General features: G+C 39.4%; 1 protein-coding gene across 1 annotated transcript in view; it reads right to left on the bottom strand.

Moving 5' to 3' along the window:
• Positions 1 to 993: 993 nt before the first annotated feature.
• LOC130546352 (regulator of G-protein signaling 3-like) overlaps positions 994 to 23,446 on the bottom strand; it is a 32,889-nt gene continuing 10,436 nt past the window's right edge. The window contains exons 10-25 of the mRNA XM_057321569.1: positions 22,228 to 22,295; positions 17,881 to 17,962; positions 17,679 to 17,784; positions 17,217 to 17,586; positions 16,058 to 16,106; positions 15,582 to 15,838; positions 14,906 to 14,989; positions 12,437 to 12,548; positions 10,259 to 10,302; positions 9,580 to 9,702; positions 5,355 to 6,134; positions 5,194 to 5,264; positions 4,318 to 4,422; positions 3,225 to 3,286; positions 2,956 to 3,122; positions 994 to 2,407 (exon numbers count right to left, since the gene is read on the bottom strand). Coding sequence (XP_057177552.1) covers positions 2,213 to 2,407; positions 2,956 to 3,122; positions 3,225 to 3,286; positions 4,318 to 4,422; positions 5,194 to 5,264; positions 5,355 to 6,134; positions 9,580 to 9,702; positions 10,259 to 10,302; positions 12,437 to 12,548; positions 14,906 to 14,989; positions 15,582 to 15,838; positions 16,058 to 16,106; positions 17,217 to 17,586; positions 17,679 to 17,784; positions 17,881 to 17,962; positions 22,228 to 22,295 — 2,675 coding nt within the window. The 3' untranslated portion in view covers positions 994 to 2,212. The remainder of the gene's footprint in view (positions 2,408 to 2,955; positions 3,123 to 3,224; positions 3,287 to 4,317; positions 4,423 to 5,193; positions 5,265 to 5,354; positions 6,135 to 9,579; positions 9,703 to 10,258; positions 10,303 to 12,436; positions 12,549 to 14,905; positions 14,990 to 15,581; positions 15,839 to 16,057; positions 16,107 to 17,216; positions 17,587 to 17,678; positions 17,785 to 17,880; positions 17,963 to 22,227; positions 22,296 to 23,446) is intronic.

Genomic DNA, 23,446 nt, shown 5'->3' with positions numbered 1-23,446 from the left:
TTAAAGGAGAGCGTGTTCCACACCTTCAAAAACTCAACCCAAGCTATAGTAGAGGAAGCACTGTGGTCTGGCACCAGATGTTCTTCTTCCTTGAGGAATAATCACAGTGGGCGTTGAGTGAAACAGATTGTAATTTACCTTTTGCAGTAATTGTTTTTGTTTTAATTCTGATCTCGTGCTCTGATGAAGAGCTGGGTGGCTCGAAACGTCACCAAGGGGGGATTATAATAAATTGTATTTTTAGGGCCATAGTGTGCCGACATCCGTGAAGATACTAATCTAACGTAACAACTAATGTTAAAAATGACATATCGTTGCAAATGCCCGACACATCTGTAATGTACTTATAAGGTATCATATGGCCCTAAAAGTATTTTAAACCACGCTTTAAAGGTGTGACTTCCATCGTGTTAGACAACGAAACATCAACACAAGTGGCATGTGCATACAAGTGATGTGATGTTTCATCTTTTCACAGATCTAACCTTTTTTTAGCCATTTTCTGTAATTGCTTTCAATTAACTGCTGGAGGTCCGAAGTCAGTCATTCTAGCAGAAAAACTTCACAACGTCATACAGCCAAGTCCTACCAAACACATTTTTGGTAAATGTTTTGCTTTTGTTATCTTAAAAAACTTGGTTTTATATTTTGATCTAATGCACCGATATTCAGACACTTAAGTTGGCGTGTTTTATGGTATTTTTTATAACATGAGCTAAACAGGAATAGAATTGATGTTATTTTCAATTATGCGTGCTCTTTTATTTGACCAAAATCCATATAAACTGCACCTTCCTGTGCCTTTATGTAAATCACAGATTCTTCAACAAATTACTTTCCTAAAAAGTGCATTAACGTTTTCGTTTAAAGCTAAACATCAGTGGCTTTTTTCTGGAGTGTATTATTCTGGAGCTTTGCTGCCCCCTGGCGATGTTTACAAGGATATATATTCTTTTTATGATAACCTTTTTAGTTTTTACTAAAAGAAATATAAAAATGTAGGACTTGAATGTAGTGGATTTTTATTTGATCTGAATATGTTACATATAAAGGCAGCAATGAGTGAAATATGAACCCACAAATAAATACAAGAAATATTATTAGAGAAAGAAGGATTGAGTTGTTAGGATGACTGCAGGAGGAAACTGACACAACATTTGAGTGTCCCACCGAACTGACTGGTGCCTTGTAAATGGACACAGAAAACCGAAGACGTCTATGAACAAAAACATGCTCCTCTACAGCAGCTATTCAATAGCAATCTGGGCTTTTATTCTTGTGTCTTAGACGTGTGAGGAATAGACTAACAAACAGAATACCTTCAACGTCACAATAACTATTAGCCAATAAACCTCAACCTCGGTTATTTACAGAAATCACATTTTCATTTGAACCCACAAACCTGACTGATGTTATGGAAGGGCATTTATAAACATGTACGTTCTGAAAACTATATATTGCACATTTAAAACAAGAAGGGGTTAGAGTCAGTCAGGGGGAACTATATGAAGAAAACGGTTTGTTACCATAAATTTGTATAGTAATAAAAATGTGTTTTTCCAGAGTAATACTGAAGGACTATAAAAAACCATTGGTGTGCTTTAAGCCGAAATGTTATTCTCGTTTCTACACATAACTGCTCATTTATCTTTTTAAGATAATAAAACATAGAAATGTCATCTCTCACACTGTACACACTGTTTGCCTTCTAGTTTTAAAAGACATTAATATAATCTCAACATATATTGTGATCCATCTCGGGTATACACTGAGGTCTATATAGGAAGGGGAAGGTAACTGAAATAGCAAATTACCTCGGTAAAGATAAACAAAACAGTACCAAATGTCTTCTTTTCCACAATTCCCAACATGCTTTGCACCTTCTACGAACAACAAGATGACCGACGCTTCAGATTCCAATGTGTAGGGAGCACAGATGCATTGACTTTTGTCATAATGAAGACATGGGCATGTTCAAAACAATTACATCACCATCTTATAGCCACAACCGTCCAACAGGGTGCAGCACTGAAGCATCCGAAAGCAGTAAAAGATCCCCTTAGTTGAGCTCTCCACAGTGCTGTGCATCAAACGGACAATGTGATTGTAGACACACCCCCATAAACTAAATCCATTTGATTCATACTCGACTGCTTCTGAATCCAGCAATACTGATCTTAAAGTTTAAAGATGTACGGATGTTTTCAGCGATTTAACATGAATCTGTGGTAGAGCTGGGTCTCTTTTGGTTGGTCAGTTCCAGGTAAATGTCGGAGCGGAGGAATCGAGGGTACGAGTCTCTTTCCATGAGTCCAAAGATTCTGCTCTGAGCCAGGTCAAAGCAGTCTGCACAGATGTTCTCCATGTTCTCCTTGATGTGCTCTCTAGTGTACGAGTCCAAGTTCACCTTTTGAAATAAAACGAGACTATTTCATTCAGGATTTCTTTTCTGGGGCATGTGATACCAAGTGTGAATTATTGCAAATGAATGACAAACTAATTCTGTTTTTTTTTTCTGAGCAACGAGTATGGAAAAGAAGTTTATTCAAGTGTGATATTAGTGTGCTTCTTTTCAAGAACAGTCTAAATATATTTGACCTATAGTTTGTTACATCAAAATATACTTAAAGGTCAGTTAAAGATATATTTCAAGTGTAAAAATTTATACTTGAATAGAAATAAAGTAGTATACTTAAAGTGCAAAATTAAAGAAAACTTACAAGTACTGTCGACATATAAAAACCACAAAACTAATCATTTACTGAGAGTATACTTCAAAGTGCACTTTCATAAACTACATTAAATATACTTCAAAATATAGTTGAACTTAATAAAACGAACGTGAAGTAAATCTTAAGAGGTAGACGTTAAGTTGAAAACCTTGCCTTAAATCGTTTGATTATTATTCTATAATCCTCTCTACAGGATTTGTGATAAAACTGTGTTAAAGCTCACCTCTTTACAGGACTGTATGGAGATGTACTCTGTGAATATCTTCTTTGCTCTGGATGCCATTTTGGACAGCGATTTGATCCTCTTGAAGTCCTCACACGCCAGCCAGAAATCCACATTCTCCTCACTAAACTCTGTTTGCAGGAAAAAACGAAACACCACCAGGCCATCTGAAGGACAAGATTTGGCATACATTTGGAAGTCAGTGTGAATCCAAGCGCAGAAGTGAATGTGTATTAACTGAATGACATCATTAAGGATGGAGATCTTACATTTGTGAGACAGCAGTGTGTCGAGTGAATCTGCCCATTTGAGCACTTCCTCTGGAGTCGGTCTATGAATGAGAGCAGACAACAAAACCGTGACTCACCCTAATGAGCCATTCCAATATAATTATAGCACATAAAATAGGCCATCGACTCAAAACGTCACGGTTGTTTGGATCGCACACTCAACAGTTTTACATCAACGTCCGGCTTATTCATCCATTCAACATTTCACATGACAAGGAAGTTGAACGTCAGCAGATCCTTCGATTCAATTATCAGGCTTCATCTAACGTAATAAACAGTCATCATCTTCATTAGTGAAGCTTGCGAGGGCAAACATTATTACTACGATTACTCACTTCGTGTGCTAATTCTTTTCTAAAAGAGCAGACTGATAACACTCATATGGCATTAAACGAACTGGGCAAAAAATACCATTATACATTAAATAAACGGCCTGAACATCACAGAGAACTGAGAACTTTTCAGCATACCACCTAGAAACACCCTAGCAACAGCATAGCATCAAAAACACAACTTACCGTAGCGATCCGCATAAGGTCAAACATCAATAGTTTCTACGACAGCAAAAGTTGAAATCGAGGATAACGTGGCGCCATTGACAGACGATGCAATTGACAATACACTGATTCACATTGCAAATTTCTCTGAATTCAAACATTGTTGAAGACAAGTTAACAAAACATATAACATTGTGTTTTTGGATAACTGTAATGCAAACTCGCATTGTGCAAAACTGATACTTTTGGTATTATTTATTCACTTTTACACCCCCTCTAGCTGTCTTTGATCTTTGGAAGCAAAGCGCTGCTTTTGGTGTTTTCTGGTCATTATTGGAGTGGATTGTGACCGCCTTCTCAAACTTTAAAAGCAGTATTATAAATTATGGAAATACCCGGGAAGCCTCACCATACAGCACACCACATAAATGCCATGGCGACGACTTTTGCGTAGGCTTTACAACTTACACTTTCTTCAGAAAGCATTCAAAAGTACATTTGTATGCGTGTTCTAGAGCGAGAGCTCAGCTCTGAGGTCAGATCAGGTGAATGAGGAAACAATCACGTTGACTCACTTCTCTGACTTATGGACCTTCTCAAGCTTGCTGGCTGCATTGCTTCCATGTCTGTCGTTGGTCTTCTTCCGCAGGAAAGTCAGTCGATTTTTCATGTCTTTGGCCCTGTGAAAGGAAGACAGACGTTTATTTGTGAACTCTTCACTCAACTTTCAAAAAACAGCTCAAAACTTACCTGTTCCGCATTTATTGACTAACCAATAACTTGCAAAAAAAAAACTTGCAGTCCATTCTCTCCCTTGCTCACTACTCCAGCTTTAAGTAGCATGGCCTTGTAAACGAACGGTACTGTTTAGCGTGTTGACAAAATGTTTATACTGTATGCTCTCCTACTTGTAAGTCGCTTTGGATAAAAGCGTCTGCCAAAGTGAGTCAGTGGGAAGAGATTCCGAGTCGAGCCGAGAGCCTGACTGCAGAAGGAAAACTGATAGTGTATGTACAACTCTCTTAAAATGAAAGATTCTCTAATGATTCCTGGCAGAACCTTACATACAGTAAGCACAAATACTAATAAAAATAATGTTTTTTTCATCGGACACGCGCCTGGCCCAAAGGTAACTTCCGGTCTGTGTTTGGTTGTAATATAACAATTGAACTAGTATTTGATTGTATATTAATTGTATTGCATACTCAACAGTTATAGATTCTTTGCGGAGGTTAAGTTTGGGCTGTTTGTTTCTGTTTTTGCAGCTGAAACGTCTATCAAATATTGAATCTAAATCCATATAAATGAGTAAATGTAAAATGTGCTGTACCACGTTATTGAGTTGTATGAGCTGGATGTTTTTTTAGGAGTTACAAATTCTTGATGTAACCAAGTGTTTTGGTTTCTTGTTTCTCTAAATCGCTTCAAGAAAAAAATGTGGTTTGACTTACAGGTTCTTGGATTTCTTCTTCTTCAGACCACTTTTTCCCGTGTCGCATTTACAGTTTGGCTTCCCACAAACCTACGGGAGATTTCCGTTTGAATAGAATTACTAAAGTGCACATTGTATCGATTATTTAAGTTTGTTGCTCTGTACAGAAAAGACACACACCCTCCGTCCGGTGAAGAGCAGACAGATCTGATGAACAGACCCTCCGTTCTTGGTCAGCTCTTTCCTCAGAGTCTGCGGTGAGGGAATGGCCCAGCGCTCCTGCGGTTCGCGCTTGGCCTCGATGCAGTCGATGGCCTGATCGGAGATGAAGCGCGGGGAGCGCGGCTCCTGGAGCAAGCTGCCCTCGCTGTGCGTGCGTCTGTGGAGGGACCTCTGCACGCACAATCCCCCGTCCTGCTGGCCACCGGATGGGGACGCCTCCACCATGCTCCTCCTCTTCGGAAAGGCTTCGTCGCAGTCCGCTTCTTCGTCGTCTTCCTCGTCCTCCTCGTCATCATCGTCGGTGGAGGGCGAGGTCAAAGCGTCTGTGTTGAAGGAGCGATCCAGGCACAGTTTGGGAATGATGAGAGGGGATGATGAGGACGACAAAGATGTGGGTCGGGCGCCAACGCTGATGGTCTCCGAAGCGCTCTCGCCCTCCCCCTGCTCCCTCTCCTCCCCGCCTCCCTTCGCCTCCTTCCGTCTCTCTTTCCAGATCTCGGAGGTCTCCATGTAAGCAGGTTTGCAGGCGTCTCGTGAAGTTGGAGAGGTTTGGTTGGCGTCTCCGGTGCTGCAGTGGAGGTCTGGGTAAGAGAGGCGCTGAGCTGGGGAGCTGCAGGTGGTTCTCCTCGTGATGGGTGATGCAGACGGGCATGATGGAGAACACGGCTCAGACACACTGTGAGAGGCGAAGCCCAGTAGGCCCAGATCAGCCTGTTCAGATGCTTTTGGTTTCAGCATCTGTCAAATTTATTTGACAAAGTTAGCAGACGGCTTTACATGTCAACAAAACCAGAGAAATTTGATGAGTTCTCAGTTGTGTTTCCTTTAAATACCTACTTAGTTTCAGACTATTGTTAAAACACACGAAGAGTGTGGTGATGTGTAAATGAATGTAGATTGTAGAGCGAAAATAATCTGGATTTGGGTAAATATGATGAGAAATGTTTGAGTTTCATATTGAGATCTTCAATAATATTGCCTTTTGATTGCAGACTTGACCAATCTGAGCTCAGCTTGAGACTTCTTCTGAAACTCTAATGGAGACATTTGTCAGATGTCTGCCTCTCTTTCCCGGGAGAAATATCTGAGACTTAAGCAAACATTTCCATTTGCTTTTCATTTAATCTTACTGAGATATTAAATCTCATCTGTGATTTTTCATTCTAATGGGTGGTTGCCCAGATGTATGGAAGCCCGTTTCCGCCAGGGTTGGGAATTTTTTTTAGATTTTATAAGTATTTATAATTTATAAGTCACGATTATGAAATTTGATTGATGATTAATTGTCTAATAAATCATTGCGATTATGACGATTAATTGTCTGTTTTAGGGCTTTGGCGATTATGACGATTAATTGTCTGTTTTTGAGCTTTGACATTTAATTCTCATACATTTTTGATTCAGCGATTGAAATGACCATATTGTTCTGAATACAAGACTGTTTTTTTCTTGGAAATACATCGGAAAAAATTGGGTCATCATATACGTATTTAAGGTTTAGGCTTTTACCTGTCAATAATACAACCACCAAATACTTGTAAATGAAGTAAATTGATCAGGTGTGAATTGAAGCCACCATTAAAATACTATCAGTCATAGAAAAGCTTCTAGTCTGTTTTTTTCTCACTTGCAAGACTACAATAAAATTTTACTTGTATGTTAATGAAATTTTGGTAGACTGGTTTTCACACTGAGATTTGCTTAAATAATATTAAATTGTACTGCAGGTAATTTGTATATGTTTTAGTTTTTTTTAAGTGATTGTGTTGTTGGTGGTACATTTTACAAGTATTACCATGCTTTAGTAACAATATATACACTAAATTATGCAATATGCATATGCACTACAGCTCCCCCTAGTGTCTTCTATAGAGATGTGCAATAATTGCGATGATCTGAAACCATCGCGATGAGGTGAAACAATCGCGATGAGACGATTATTTAATAATCGTGACAGCCCTATTTATAAGTCATTATTATGACTTAGTATCTCATAATAATAAGTTTCTAATAAGTCATTATTATGAGTTAGTTTCTTATTATTATGGAAATTTCAACTTAGTTTCTCATTATTATGAGATACTAAGTCATAATAATGACTTTTAAATCTAAAAAAAATTCCCAACCCTGGCGGAAACGGGCTTCCATACACATGTATATGGTGGCATAATTTGTCTAAAGATTTTTTAATCCGCCAGCACTTGAAAAAGTAAAATCAGAATAATAATAAGCATGAGTAATACTAAAAGTTATTGCTATTAAATTAAATTACACTGCTATTAAATCACCTAATAGCTTTAAATTCCTAATGAAATAAATAAAATGACATATAGGCTATTAAGTAAATGGAAAAAGCTATTCGTTATAAAATTTCATTCAGTTGAATTACAGTCAATGCCGAGACCCTTTCTAAACAAACCTCAATTATTAATACAGCCCTCATTCACATCATAAAAACAGCACATTAAGAGGAACGGGAAAACAAGCCTCCAGTATTCTAACTAACCGAATGTCAACGCGGCGATACTGTGTTATTCTGGGTATTGCTGCAGCAGGGAAAGGCACAAAAGAAAGGTCACAAAGGCGGAGAAAAGAAAGAGAAAGATTCAATCAATGTGGATTTTTAAGTCTCCCTATCGTAGTGGAAAAGGTTAATGTATTCATGCACCCTGCACATCTAATAAGCTCATAAAGGAGTTTACTGGCGGTGCGACTGACTTACGCGCTCCCGTGCTCTTTAAAGACACAGCGCTGGAAATCTGACAACGCAAGATAAACACAAATTCTTTTCACAAAAGGCAAGAATGTGCACGTACGCTCACTCGTGTCACTATGAAAAATCATAATCCTGAAATCAGACACATTTTGTCTTTTGTTCAAATGTACAAGATACAAGACACAGCGTAACCTTACTAATGTCACAAAATTTCGATAACAATTCATACAAGCTGTTGCTCCAAAACATTGCATTACATTCAATCCGACGCACTTTCTTACTCCTCACTTATGCCAAACACTTCACAATGAAGATTTTAGGTATAAAACCAAAACTGTAAACGCATGAAACAAACCAGAACATAAAAGCACAAAAAGCAACCTCACCTCCACAGAGATCCAACGCTTCTGCTCTACAAACATATAATATATTCATCCATCATACCAGCATGCATTACAACTGCCTTGTTCTCTCGCACTCGCTCTCTCTCTCTCTCTTTCACGCTGTCACATGTGCGTGTCTGTTTGTGCTAGTCTGATGATGATGTCGCTGCACTCCCAATGTCACTCGCCCACCGAGAGGAGAAAGTGAGAGAGAGCATGAATAAGAAACAGAAGATGCAGGGAGAAAACATTATGTTTAAAGCTCTATGAGAGTCGAGTACCGAGCATCTTAATACGTGTTTACGCTCATTGTCAACTATGCATCTATCGAAGGTCAATCTACAGAAAAAAATCTTTCGAAATGTAGCAACTTTACGGCGAACGTCAAAAATATCAAAGTAATATTCAAATAAATAAGTCTATTTATAAACACGAACACATACGTGTATTTATATGTTTAGGAAATGTTTACGTTTTTATTTTTTTATTTTTTATTTAAATTATAAATAAATGTTATTCATTTTTATATTTTACATTTTTCTTAAATATGTGCATGTATGTTTTGTGTTTATGAAAACAAAATTAAAATGCACAGTACACAGACATATATTATGTGAACACAAACTTTTATTCTGGATTCAGCCCTAAAAAACCACTACGGAATATTTAACTTTTGTTAAAAACCATATCATTTATATTTCGTTTATTTGCATTTTTCCTGCAACCACTAATGTTAATACAACTTTGCACGATGAAATAAAATGAGATGGGTACGTGGCTTGTTTGTACCACTTCAAGTCAACTTTAAAGAGAAAGCAAAACTAAAAGACATCTGAAGATGAAAAAATAGCTCTCGTGGCTCATGTCAGATTGCATATAATAAAAGGATCATTCATCCAAAAATGAAAATTCATCATCGACTTCCATTGTATGGACACAAAACCACCAAGACATTTCTCAAAACATCTTCTTTTGTGTTCCACAGAACAAAAGAGAGTCATGAATGAATCAATGATGATGTTCGTATTCCAAGTGATACACGCTGTGTTTAAACGGAAGGCTGCGTGTGTGAGAGATGTTGTACCTGATCAGGCCCTATTCTGTCCCTCAGGGCGAGCTGCTTGTCAATATTGTCTCTTAAACACTGGACGACCCTCCTCTTCTGTTCCGCTGAAAAGGCTTCCAGACTGAACAAGCACTCGGTTCTCTTCACAGACAGAAAGAGAGAGCACGTAAGTGACATTGAGTGAGCGATTGAGTGAGTGAATGTATACGTACACAAAATAGAAGGAAGCAAATGACTCATCAGGGTCTCATTTATTTGAGAAAAAAGGAACCAGGTTTATCTAAACGCATGTTCGGCGCATAAAAAAAGTCTCGTTGCAGAAGACAAGATGCAATTATGCACGCTCGCATGTTCCTCTCAGAGAGAGAGTGTGTGTGTACGTGCGAGGTGTTGTCAGGGAGATGGGCAGATGGCTGTTTGCTCGAGTTAGCATGGAGTCACGTTTCCTCTGGAGAGAAGTAGCAGCTTTAGGGATCTAATATGTGACGTAAACCCCGAGCTCGAGAGGCCTTCCACTTAACAGGATCGCAATATTTACTTCCTGTAAATGTTTACCGCAGGGCCTTCCTGTCTGGTCACCGCTTTGGGAAACGCATTCGGTGGTGTGTGATTTTTAGTGCGGTTACCGGTGTCAAGCGTGATTAAATCGTAACTTGTGGCCGTATGTGTGGGTTGGTGCTCGGATGCAGGATCTCACCTCTATCCAGTAGGAGACGTACAGCCGGAGTTTGTCTGCGGGAACTGGAAAGAAGGAGACAGAGGTGTGAATTTCTTCATCGTGAAGATCTCATGAAGGACTGCCAGGGTGTTATTTTAACATTTCCTGACGCGGGGAGGCGAACACCCACATGTGACCTGATATATATGTGGCATGATGAGTGACAATTTCCCAGAAGTACTACAAAAAACTCCATATGCTTTCAAAGAAACTGTCAAAATGAATGTTTATCAAAATGAATAAAAAAGATTTATAATTCAAAATATAACAACTTTATGATGATTTGAATATAACGAATATAATATAACGAACTAATCCCGCAAGAAATAAAGAGCCAGGAACGTGATGCTTCGCATTTGGTGTAAACGCAGCATATGTGTTCCTATTTTCCAGCCCTTGATCAGTTACACATAGTGCCTCAATTTTTGTATTATTGGACAAAAGAGGAAGTATAGGAACTGTGAACAAAATATATAATATATAAAAATATAAACTGAAATGTGAAAATTAATGATATACTATACTAGAATTGATGGTATCATCTTTTAACTAAAATATAAAAAATATGATAATTTACATATAAAAATATTCATAAATAAATAATCTAATAATAATAATGCTATCAGACAAATTCATCTTAATTTTGTTTGTGTTCCTTTCGTAGGGGGTTTTGGCCTATAACTACCCAGCATCCTGTCTGATTAGAACATTTTATCCACCCTGTAAAGAACTCAAAATGTGCTGTAGTTTTTACAATCAAAATATTTAAATAAATGAATCTGACATCACTAGGCTACACCAGTCACTTCCAAAGGTCAAATCAAGACCACATCAGCTGCCGATCATCCCTCTTGTACAGTATTCCTATCATTATGGGACAAAGGTCAACAGCGATAGTTATTCTAAAACCGAGATGTTAAATAAAGGCTGGTTGAAGATAGAAATGCCCTCTGTGCCACACGCCGCTGTATTTCTGTCCGCAGGAAGCTAAAGAATACACCGTCCCGCCCACTTTGCTTATAATGCACCATAACCGGAGACGTGACCATTGTTCCCAGCAGACACACAGAGCAAGGAGCACTCTATTCTCATCACACACACACATTCACAGGCACACGCAAACACACATTCGCGTAGTCCTATCGCCTCCTTCCTGACTGTCGCTGCTGACACATGACAAATAACACAGGGTGGAACTCCTCAACATCCCCTTTACTCCAAACAATCAGAGCAGAGACATGATATACAGATGCTGCACTGATACAGACGGAGCGTTCCCACACCTTTCCACATACAGTATGAACTTCCATAACCTTCTAATTGTTTCTGATTACCGGATAAAGATTAAAAAAATAATAATGATTGTGTAGATTTAGAGATTGAACAATTTCTACAAGACCCAATATTTTGGAGCCCAAAAATATTATATCTGGAAAAAAAGGTTTTCTACGACTATAGGTTAGGTAGGTTAAGAAAGTAGACAGACAGACAGACAGAAAGACGCAGATAGACAGATGTATTTTATCCAAATGTTTTTACTTAGAAAAAAACCTACATTATGCTTTCTACTTCAATATATTTTAGAAATACATGTTGTCGTTTTTTATCTTTAAGTACATTAAAAATCAGTAGTTTTACTTCTGTGAAAGAAAGTGCGTTATTTTTAATGTACTTAAGTATCCAAAAATGTATTTATGAAATGCAGTCGAGTAAAAAGTATGATTTATGCTTTATAATATAGTGAAGTAAATTTCCAAAGTAAAAGCACTCCAATAACGTACATATACTTGAAAAATAAAAAAAAGACTTCATCCATTTCTATTAGAAAGACAGAAAGACACAAACACAGACATACAAAACGAAAGACAGATATACAGACAGAAAAGACTGAATGACACATGTAACATTTATTGGACAAATAAACCGTAAATGTGTCCTATGGTGTGACAGCAACATTTTTAGAAAACAAACTGTTTTATATGTTTTATATTATTAATACTTATCTTTATTACATAAAATAACATAAGTGAGATGTATCTTTATTGTTAGTTTTTTTCTAAATGTTTGCCATTTTTTGTGTCAACTACCCATAGACAGACTGACAGATAGCCAGAGATATCACATGACTCAGAGTTAGTAAAGAACAGTAATGCGTACCATCCTGCAGATGTATCTGATGGAGGTAGAGGGGACTCTGCAGGACATTACAGCGGCCCGGTTCATCTTCTCTGGTCAACAGAATCAGATCGGTGTAGATAAACACTGTGACCTGCAGGGGCCGATAGAGTCAACAATTAGTTCCACACTGAAACATCCCTCTGTGACCTCCAATGTCACTCTCTCTCAGCTTCTGCCCTTCCCTTATAATGGATGACATGAGGCTAGACCTTCAAATATTTACAACTTTCATTTGAACTTCATAGCAGACAGCTAAAACCAACACCAAGGCCTGAGAAAATTGTGTGATTGGCCACTTTTTGGCTGGACTATTGAGTTCTGTACAGCAGCGCAGAGGTCCTTAGTTGGCCCTCATCTCATTATTGGACTCGGGACAGTATTCTGCATTGTGCTGTACCAATTTTTGTAACGCTAGTTGGGTAAAATGAACAAAAATATGGTCATGTTCCATCCAGGAATAAAAAGTAAAAGATCATTTTTTTATATGCTTCTCACAGACGTTTGCATCCTGTTTATGTTACAGTTAGCCATGTCAAGGTAAAGTTACGGTCAAGTGTCCTTAAAGGTGAAGTATGTAATTTCTGCACTGTTAGCGTCAATGATTGGAAATGCAAAAACGACTAAACCATTTTTACAAATACTGTGCCTGTCAATCTTCCTCCATTGGTCGAACCACTGTTGCTATGTCGGGCCATTCCAACAAACAGAGCAATGTTGAATGGGGAACTCAACTTACGAATAGCTTATTCATAGTTGTGTCTGCAGCTGGGATAAGAAAAAACATTGAATAAATTACCGCCGGCATCTTTAAGGTTACGATGAGGGCAGAGAAAGTGCGCTTTGATTCCCACACATGAAACGGTAGCAGGTCGGGGCACTTTGCTTTTATCCGCACCCACGGCCCAGGCTTGGATTTACGCCAACTTAATAAAATCAGCCCATCTAAATCACGGTGAAACACACACACACTTGTTCCAGGACACTGGAGGAATGTGTTTGGTGATGAACGGCTCATCCTTCTTAAACACTCTGATCTTTAGAAACTCTTGACTGCATTACTCAAACACGTCTTCAAGTGAAATTGAGGTCAGCTGGCAAACGGACGGAGGCCCGGCGAGCCAGCACAAAAGACGGGACGCGCTCTGAAAGGGAATCGCTATAGATACGAAGTACATTTCGGAGGCTATTGTGGAACTCTGAGATTTATCTTTGCACAATATTGCTCATGCTGAGGAAACCAGAGGTCATGTTATTCCCAAACTGCAGGTTTCTGTAAATCTCCAGCTGAAAAAAGTACCGGGATGAAGCCCTCTGCGAGGAGCGCGTATTTTGTGTCGGGCATTACTGTCACAGAGATAGATATAATTCTCTGGTTCTCAAACCATCATTCAATGAAATGGATCTAATATAAAAGGTTGTGTTTCATCCAGCCGAAAACTGCAGCGGGGTCTCCAGACAATCAGGCTTTTAGAGAGGTATCATGAGAACGGGCTAAAATCCTGAGCGCGCAAAAACATCAATTCTTTTGAAAGAGGACACCGATTCTTTACAGTTACAGGTCACCTTCAGATATTACAAGAATCCTTTTAATGGAAGACAAGAGATGAGATTTAGACAGCATGTCCCAAACTAGATTACTGGAACTGGAGTAACACTAGACCTTAAAGGAGTCCAAACCTGAAGAGAACATAATCACAGTGGTGAATGTGACTGAATTAGATCTTTTAAACATCTGGGTTCCCCCATCAAGCTCTATAGAGAGCAAGAACGCTGCCTGTGATGTCTTGTTTTTCTAAATACTGTCGCTGTCCTCCTGAATCCTTGGATGTCCAAATTCGCTGTTTTTCAGGAAATGGAAAAAACACTTACACCACAGTATTTAATCATTTAAAGTGAAATGTTTTTTTAAATATTTGTATTGGTTAGATATTTGCAAAACCCAGTGACAAACAAAGGGTGATAATAAGGCTTGATAGCAAAACAAAAATCACAAAATATGGAGATACGAGGTTTCAACGGGACAGCAGTGATATGCAATAGCCTTATGTGTTTTTCGTCCAGAGTTTGGAAGGATCAAAAACATTTGAAACTATGATACTAAAGATATTTCTCCTGATAAAAAGAGGCAGACATCGAATAAATGTCTCCATTAGTTTTAGAAAAGATCTCAACAATGTTTCAAACTGAGCTCAGATTTTTCGAATCTGCAAGTCAATATTATTGAAGATCTCACTATGAACTCAAATATTTCTTATACATTGAACCAAATCCAGATTATTTTACCTCTACAATCTACTTTCATTTAACACCTCCTTACTTTTCTTGGATTTTAACAGTTGTCTGATTTGTTTTCTGTTTTAGCAATTTTAGGAGAAACTTCTATTTCCGAGTTGATACGTAAAGAACCTCTCTTCTCCCAGAGAACATTGAAAGTTATTGGTGTGTTACCTTCAGAGAAATGTGTTTGCTGTCGTGAAGAGTCATCTCCTCTGACAACATTAGTATTCTCTCAGGGCTGCACAGATCCAATGGCTGAAACACAATTAAAGCCACAACATGTCTTTCTATTTAATCATGTGATTTAACAATTGTAAAAAGGTGCGTGTCTGAAAAAGAGGTGAATGATATATTTACATGTACAGATATTCACAAATAATTTGAACCCATAATCTTTAGCCAAAGATATTATTATTAACAAAATGCGTCACTGCCAGAGAAATGAATGGGGAGGACCGCAACGCTCAATATGGCCGCCCTTGCGAAGCTTTGCGCATGCGTAGTATCTAAAGCAACATGAAAAATCATGTTTTTTAAGCACAATTTGATCGTAGGAAACAAACGTTAACAAACGTTTTTAAATATGTCGTTTAATTGGGATTTCCCCAACTACAGCTGTTTGAATTACGTAATAACTGCCCGGAGGCGCATTGCAAAGATGGCCGCCGAGTGGCACGACTTCCCTAAATGGACTTTGTCTTTAACCCATATTAAGTTGGCACATTCATCCACCCATTTACACGTTTAATACGCTGCGCAATCTCTATACGCTTCATTGATCAAAACATTTAACGTAGATAATAACTGATATATTTAACTTGGGTAGGTGAACAGATATTGAATGTACCTGTACAAAAACAGGAAAGATGAGAATCTTAGGTGCGAGGCTGACATATGTGCCGTAGTTGGAGTGTGGCAGGTGGGACTGGACGATGGTGCAGTTCTGGTAGTTGGCATAGCTCTGTCTGTATGAAGAGGGGGGCAGTGTGGTCGTTTTACTGCTTATAGTCCTGCATAATGTGGCTTGAGCTGGCAGCGCTCCATCCTGCAGGTATCCCGGGCTCTGCTGCAGCCCTCTGTTGGTATGAGTCTGATAGATCCGTCCTAAACATTGACAAACAATGTACCAAAATGTACCACGTTATTACTAGGTTTTTGAACATTGTTGTTCAGATGAGCATTCTTTCAAATATTTTGGATCCATCATGACATATGAATCCGTTACTTATCCATTCCCATTGTATATATCACAATACCATAGTATTAGCCGATACATCACAGTACCACAGTAAGTTAATAGAGAAACAGGAAATCATGTCTTACCAAGAGTTCCCAGCGTTCCGTTGGTGTCTGAATACACCGGCTGCAATATCTGCAATGTGTTGCACAGAAACAGAACGGTTATAATAAACATGAAACATCTGGCTACGGTTTGGTATTATGTTGCAGATTTGTTCTTGGATGGCCAGTCTTTCAATCAGATTTCAGGTTTAAGGTTGGGGCAACAAAACTAGATTTCAGTGCGGTTCATTTTCTAATAAAAATCACTTTAATATCTTAATAACTTTAATAACTCCAAGACAGCAATGAGATCACCTAGAGATTAAACAGGCTTTTGCTCAAGTCTAAAGAAGAAATTGTATATGACTCCTGTAGTTTTGTAAGAGATCTGAAAAATGTGCTCAATATTCAAAGAAAATCCAGGATGTGCATAAACTTAGGTTAAGACTTATAAAAAATAGAGAAATCTATTAGCCCAGATCTCTTCTTTAAACTAAACTATAAACAAACAAACTCCGAACAAAACAATTTCCTTTTGTGAAGAGTTACGAATTGATTGTTTCACATAGGAATTGTTCCAGGAACAACAAAATATGCTGATCTACAAACATGTCCTACTTGGCCAATTCACAAGCAATGCTGCTTGCTTCCTGAACCTCTGGGTCAAACACTCACCGTGCGTCCGAAATTGCCTACTTCCGTACTATATAGTAGGCAAAAATGAGTATGAGTCATGATGTCCGAAACCTCAGTATGCAAAAAACAGTAGGCGAGAAATACCCGGATGGTCTACTGCTTCCGCCGAGATTTGTGCATCGAATGGACACTTATCTATCCCATGATGCAACGGTCAAATTCCAAAATGTAATAAATAAAAAAAATAGCGGAAAACTTCAAAGCGGGTGTCCGTTTTTTAAATGCAAGTACAGATTAATGAATTTCTCGTGAATAAATTATGTTCTTACCCACGCCGTTGATGTTAATATGTTATGTCATATGTCAAAGAGCATACAGGTAACATGACAATAAACATGTCGGATGCAGTACATCCGAAATCTATTCCTACTAGAACGTACTGTTTTAAGGGTCGATAGGTTGGTACTTCATTTCAATCAGTACGTACTGTCATAGTATGCGATTTCGGACGCAGCGTCAGTCTTTATAATAAATCGTGAGTGTGTGTTGTATTTCAAATCTCTACCTGATTTCCAGGACTGACAGGCGAGAGGATGATGTAGTTGTCGCCATTTGATGACGTCACACGGGTACCTTTGAGGGTCTGGGTGCGCGTTTTGTAATCGTTCTCCTCTCGCTTTCCGGTCCAAGTCCACAATGACTCTCCAACTCCGTTTCCTGTGTTCTCAGGGCCACTTCCTTTCTTGCGGCGACCCGCTTTGTGATTGGTGGGTCGAGAGAGCAAAGGCGGGGTTTTGCTTTGTGTCTTTGCAGTAGAAGAGACAGTGTCGAAACCAGAGGGTTTGTAGGAAGGCCTGTGGATGAGCCCCTCGTAGTATGGTTTCATGACCGGCACCGTCCTCCATACCACCACTGTGATCTCATTCCGACAATTCCTTCAAGGATAAAGATCAATAATACGTTCCCATGTTACCGTAACAGAATTACAATAATTCCAAAATAAAGTCGTTGTTTTTTTCATTCAAACCTGATGGCATGGGCCAGGTCCACACACTTCCAGTGTTCCACCGGCTGGCCGTTCAGTTGCAATACCGTGTCAAGCTGCTGCAAACCGGCCTGGTGAGCCGGTCCATCTAAACAACACAAAGAAAGATAATCCAGAAAGTCAGACCTGAGTAAAATGATTCCTAAAAGTCTCCTAAAAATGATTCTAAAAGGTCAAAAATTACCTGGATCAACAGCTTGGACCCGTACAGGTGAGTCAGAGCAGATGGTGAAGCCAAAACCATCTTTCCCTCTCAAAATAGTCACCTGTGTGAGACAGCACAATCACAAAGAAATTATAGCGGTAAACCAATGATTTTGAATGACAATGGGTCAGGGTCAAGCTCATTTCGAAACCAAGATTTAATCCAAAAGATTTCAGTGAAATGTATTAATAAACATCTTTCTTAGAAAATCCATTAAAAGATCATTGAAAGGAATCTTTTAAATGACGAACAATGACCTCGAGGTTTACAGGAACGTCAGTGAAATAGTACTTAGTTCAGAGAATGTGAGTTCTTGCGAGTCAGAAACAAACAATCCCCCCGGACCGCCGCTGTGCCCCAGCTGCACGAGGACAGAAAAACCACAGCGGCAAACAGTCAGCGATATTAAAATCCTCAAGCCGAGACATGAGCCGAGGTTGCTGGGTGATCCACCAGCTTTGCTCTTTCCCTGGCAAGAAAAGGAAATGACGGCTGCAGAAAAGCGCCGTGCCACCGACAAACAGCGGAGAAAGAATATTTGGACAGTAGAAGTTCAAAATGTCAACAGAACCTGGAGCCAAACTAAATAGGAAACGTAAGGGGAGGGGGGGGCAGTGTCTCGCATTTAACATGACATTGACCGCACAACAACAAAGAGGCTTGTTTAGAGAGGAAAAGAGAATAAAGAGAGAGAGAGCGATGACAGCTTTAGAACCCACCGTGCACATTCTTCTCTTCTGGGTCCACACGGTCGCCCTCATTTACAAGCTCCATTAAATGCCGTGATGAAATAATGATCCAAATCAAACTCTCTTGAAACTATTGTCCCACTTTCAAATGCTTGAAACAATGACGCTCACCTGTGTAAACTGGATGAACACTGGCTCTTGTTATGAGAATATTCATGTATGTATCACGTCGCATTCCAGTCAAACGGGGAGTTATTTGCCTGACATGTTGGAGTTTTTTTTTTTACAATAAATGGAGTTTAAAACAAAAATGTGAGGTATAGCTGTGGTTTTCTAACTTCAGTGCAACTGTGGAACATCTGAAGCCACCCGCACACAGGATAATATTTGATGGAATTTATGCTGATACGATAACAAAGATTCACAAGATTTTGTAATATGTTAACAACGCAAAATCTTGCGAATCTTTGTTATCGTATCAGCATAAATTCCATCAAATATTATCCTGCGTACGGGTGGCTTCAGATGTTAACAACACAAAATCTTGTGAACAGGAAGCAAAATAAATATAGTATTTATCATTGTCTTTTTGCAGAATTCGTTTTACGATGGACACTCTTTTAAACTGGTTACACGCTCTATAAAGTTTCTAAGGAAACATAACATGATGAAATATCTCTGAAGAACAAAAAGCAACATGCATAGCATTAGCCAATCGAACGCTTTATACGGTTAAGACCTTGGTTGTAAATGTAAAGGTCCTGTTTTTCATTCCCATGACAAGTATTTGAACACATTTGAAATTGATGTTCCCCTTAAAGGACCAGTTCACCAAAAATGAAAATTCTGTCTTCATTTATTCACCCTCGAGTTGTTCGAAACAGAAAAAGATATTTGGAAGAACCAAACCAAACAGTTCTTGGCCACCATTGACAACCATAGGAGGAAAATTACAACAGGAGTCAAATGTGCCCCAGAACTGTTTGCGTTCCTACATTCTTCAAAATATCTTCTTTTGTGTTCAACAGAACAAAGGAATTTATAAAGCAATTTTTCCTACTATGACTCGAGGGTGAGTAAACGATGACAGAGCTCTTATTTTTGGGTGAACTTTCCCTTTAAATGGTTATTTAGGACTTTTAATGGTTCCTCTGATCTATATGGTGTCCATACACCCCAGTAATAAAATACAGAGACCCTGTCCACCGTGTGTCTCACTTTGTGGTTTTATTAATTATCTAGTCCTGTCAATCACAACACAAGATTATATGTGGCTGCATACCTCACCCCCGAGACAAATCTTTCATCAACCCCCCTCGCCCGTCACCCCCCACCACCACAAATCCACCTTTATCTCTATTATTTCCTTTACATATTAACTAGCTTGTAGACTCTTTGTGGATTTAAGGTTTGACTAAATCTGTTACGCTAACACCATCTGACATTAGATGAACTCCTGAACTGCATGATGTCAACCCACATAATATATTTACCAACCCTGAACACCTTAAAACAGACACTTATACTGACGTTCAGTCAATCTGGGGAAACCTCAGGTAAGTCATTCCCCAAAAAAATCCATTGTATAGAGCCCAGACCTTTAAACACTCCGCTACACCACAACACTATAAACTCAAGCTTTTCAACTTCCATTACTAAAAAACCCCGAAATTTCGCTCAACATATTTCCTAAGACCGAACTTACCATAACAATTCAAAAGCACTTTCTAACACTAAAACCAATACAATCCCATCAAGCCAAAAGCAAATGAAACAAACCTGTGGCAGGTTTCGTTGGATGCACAGCCTGCACAGCCCGTGGATCGTATGCATCGCTCAACGCATATACATCCACCTACATCTAAGACGCTCTGGTCGACTCCTGGTGCCTCGAATCAAAGTAAAGTCACACAGGTGATGAAGTTTCCTTCTCCGTTGCTCTTGTGCGGCTATGCATGCCCACTCATGGGAACAGCTCGGAGCAGAAGAATGACAGGAAACCACCTTCCAACCCCCCAGGCAGTATGGCTGCTCTCGATAAGCCAACATGTTTCCGGAGCAGCTCTCAACAGTAGCGGCTCTCTCTCTCTATGCGTACACTGGGATGGAGCTTGCTCGGATTTAGCGTAAACACAAACATTAATTGCGAGCCAGAGATGTTAAAGTGTGTTACAATGTTTGTTTAACGAGACGTCGCACGTACAGCCCGGTGTAAACGCGGTGAATGGTTTTCCAGAAATCTACAATTCCAAAATACACACAGACCTGTGACGGATCTGATGTGAAAACACAATTGAGTAATTGCTTTTAGAAAACAGAAGTGGCTCAACTGGTCATGCTAGCAACGCTAAGGTCATGGGTTCGAATCCCATACTGTACATTTTTATGTACAATCAAATTATCCTTTTAGGTGAAGTTATCCAAACAACTTAAGCAATTATTAAATGTAAGATGGCACATATTCATGAAATGTACAGCTTGAATATAAGCTACAAGACGTTTTAGATAAGTGTCTGGTAAATGTAAAACTGACCAGTCCATAGCCAGCCGATATGTTTCATCATATCGTTACCAGCGCTCCCATTAAAACCAGTCATCACAGATAAGAAATTCCTAAAAAGCTACAAAAAGCGCATTTTAGGGAAAAAAGAGGAAGGAAATGCGAGATTGAGTAGCAGGGTTTTCGACCGGCCTCCACCTGAAAACCCAGGGAGCCAGCAAGAGTGTCAGCGAGGTGGGAATCAAACAGGGATAAATCATTAACAGAGAGCGGGATCCAGCTTCCTATTACAGCCACTTTGTTAGCCTTTCCCGTTTCCCAGCTTTGTCTGAGGAGAACAGAGCGGGCGGAGAACAGTCCTGGGAAAAGTTGCTGGCTAAAGTGGATGGGAGGGTTTCTGGAGTGCGTGTGTGTCGGGAGCGAGAGCTGTGGCGGCATGCTGTCATGCAATATCCAAAGTACATCCACACACCTCCCCATATTCCTGCAGTCTGTCTCATCCGTGCGCACTTGTATTCCCAAGCGACGGAGTCTGTCATGTCTCTGATGGCTCCGTGCTGAAAAATCATCTGTTTTAAGCTCTCTCTCTCTCTCTCTCTTTCTCTTTTTAAAACACACTCCTTTAACAATTTTTTAGTTCAATCTTGCTTTATCTCATCGGATCTGGTGGTTACAATGGCATCAAATCGTCTTGAGAATTCTTGACATAAAATAGCAAAATTAAATTGCAATGGTATTTACAAATGTTTCATAACAACAGATCTACAAAGAGAAATTCACAACATTTAAACAACACAACACGTTACTGTAAGTCCAAAAATAACATCATACTGTAAAAAGAGAAACTGCAGTTGTAGCATAAATTAAGAAAAATATGATTTATGTATTCAATATATATATATATATATATTCAATATATGCAATTAAATATAGTCAATGAAATTAATTCACTAATACTGTGATACTAATAGTAACTAGTAAAAAAAATACTTTTTGCTTAAAATCGAAATGCTTCGTAAAAAATATTAACACGTCGTCTTCATAAATCAAAATATAAAAATAATATTTTTAAACAAACAGCTTCTTGCAAAAGACCTGCAAACCTTCAAAAATCAAAACGTAATGTCGCACACTTACTGTAAACGACTGCATGTTCTCCGGAAGCGTGCTCTCGGCTCCTGCCTCATAGCTGGACGGAGCAGCTTCTGCAAGATACACAAGAGAGTCCCACGAGTCCCAGGCAGACAGATTGCTCTTTGAGTACATGTTAGCCCCGGGTCGACTTCTCTCCACCAGAACGCTGCTCGAGCAGAGCAGAGATGAACAGCGGAATCCGGTCACAACTGACTGCAGGCATCAAATGAAAGTGACTCTGCACCATATGAGATGACCTAACCCCGCATCCCTGTCACCAAGGCTTACTGCCCTAGAAAAGCACGAGCGAGCAAGAGAGAGAGAGCACGAAATCTAGTCCCCTAAAAGCATTGCCCCCTAACCACAGGCGACAGGCTCCCCCACTTTGTAACCATGGAGATTACGCTCCCGGGAAACAATGTCTTTTTAAACATTCTTCATAGAAACAGCATTCAAGGGAGACACAATACAGCTGGCTCTCTCTTGAAGTCAGCCCAGTGCCTTGACTCGAGCCCCCTCTCTCTCTCTCTCTCTCTCTCTCTCTCTCTCTCTCGCTCTCTCTCTCTCTCTCTCTAATCAAACTTAATCTCGGCTGAATTTCTTAGATGGCACACGTGTCCTTCCGTCTCCGCCCTGGGAGCAAAATCCTTCTTGATCTAGAATTAAGATGATCCCTTGAACGCAACGGACGGAAAGCGACCACACGTTCCAATCGCCACTAAAATACCACATTTCTTTATAAAGGTCTTTATGAGCACTGGCTGTGGGAGGGAGGAAGATCTCTAAAGTGGATTTAATCTGACTTGGACACGCCATGACGCTTTAGCCTTTTAATTCTCATCTTATTCCCACAGCTCATCAGTACTGCTGCAAAGAGCGTTGGCCCCGGGCCCCCGTCTCTTTGTTACTTCTCTCTGCAGGGATGCTGTACATTTTAACACCAGGTCCTCTATATCCCGCTTATAAGTACAAGGCATTGCTTGTTAATTTAACAGCAGCTTTTTTGTGAGAATTAAGTCACGGCCGTGGTTCCGATCACCTCGCCGGATGCATACGGCAATTAACAATTACATTACAATTACTTTTAATTGGTCAAAATTACATTATATTTTAATATACATTTAAACTGATCACAATTGATCACATCAAAACTTCCAGGTGAAGATAACTGAGACTGTCACTGAGAATTTGTCCGGCTTCGCTGTTATACCTAAAAGCCATC

The sequence above is a fragment of the Triplophysa rosa genome, linkage group LG2, assembly GCF_024868665.1.
Source record: "Triplophysa rosa linkage group LG2, Trosa_1v2, whole genome shotgun sequence".
Lineage (NCBI taxonomy): Eukaryota > Metazoa > Chordata > Actinopteri > Cypriniformes > Nemacheilidae > Triplophysa > Triplophysa rosa.
This window is presented reverse-complemented; position numbering and strand designations above follow the sequence as displayed.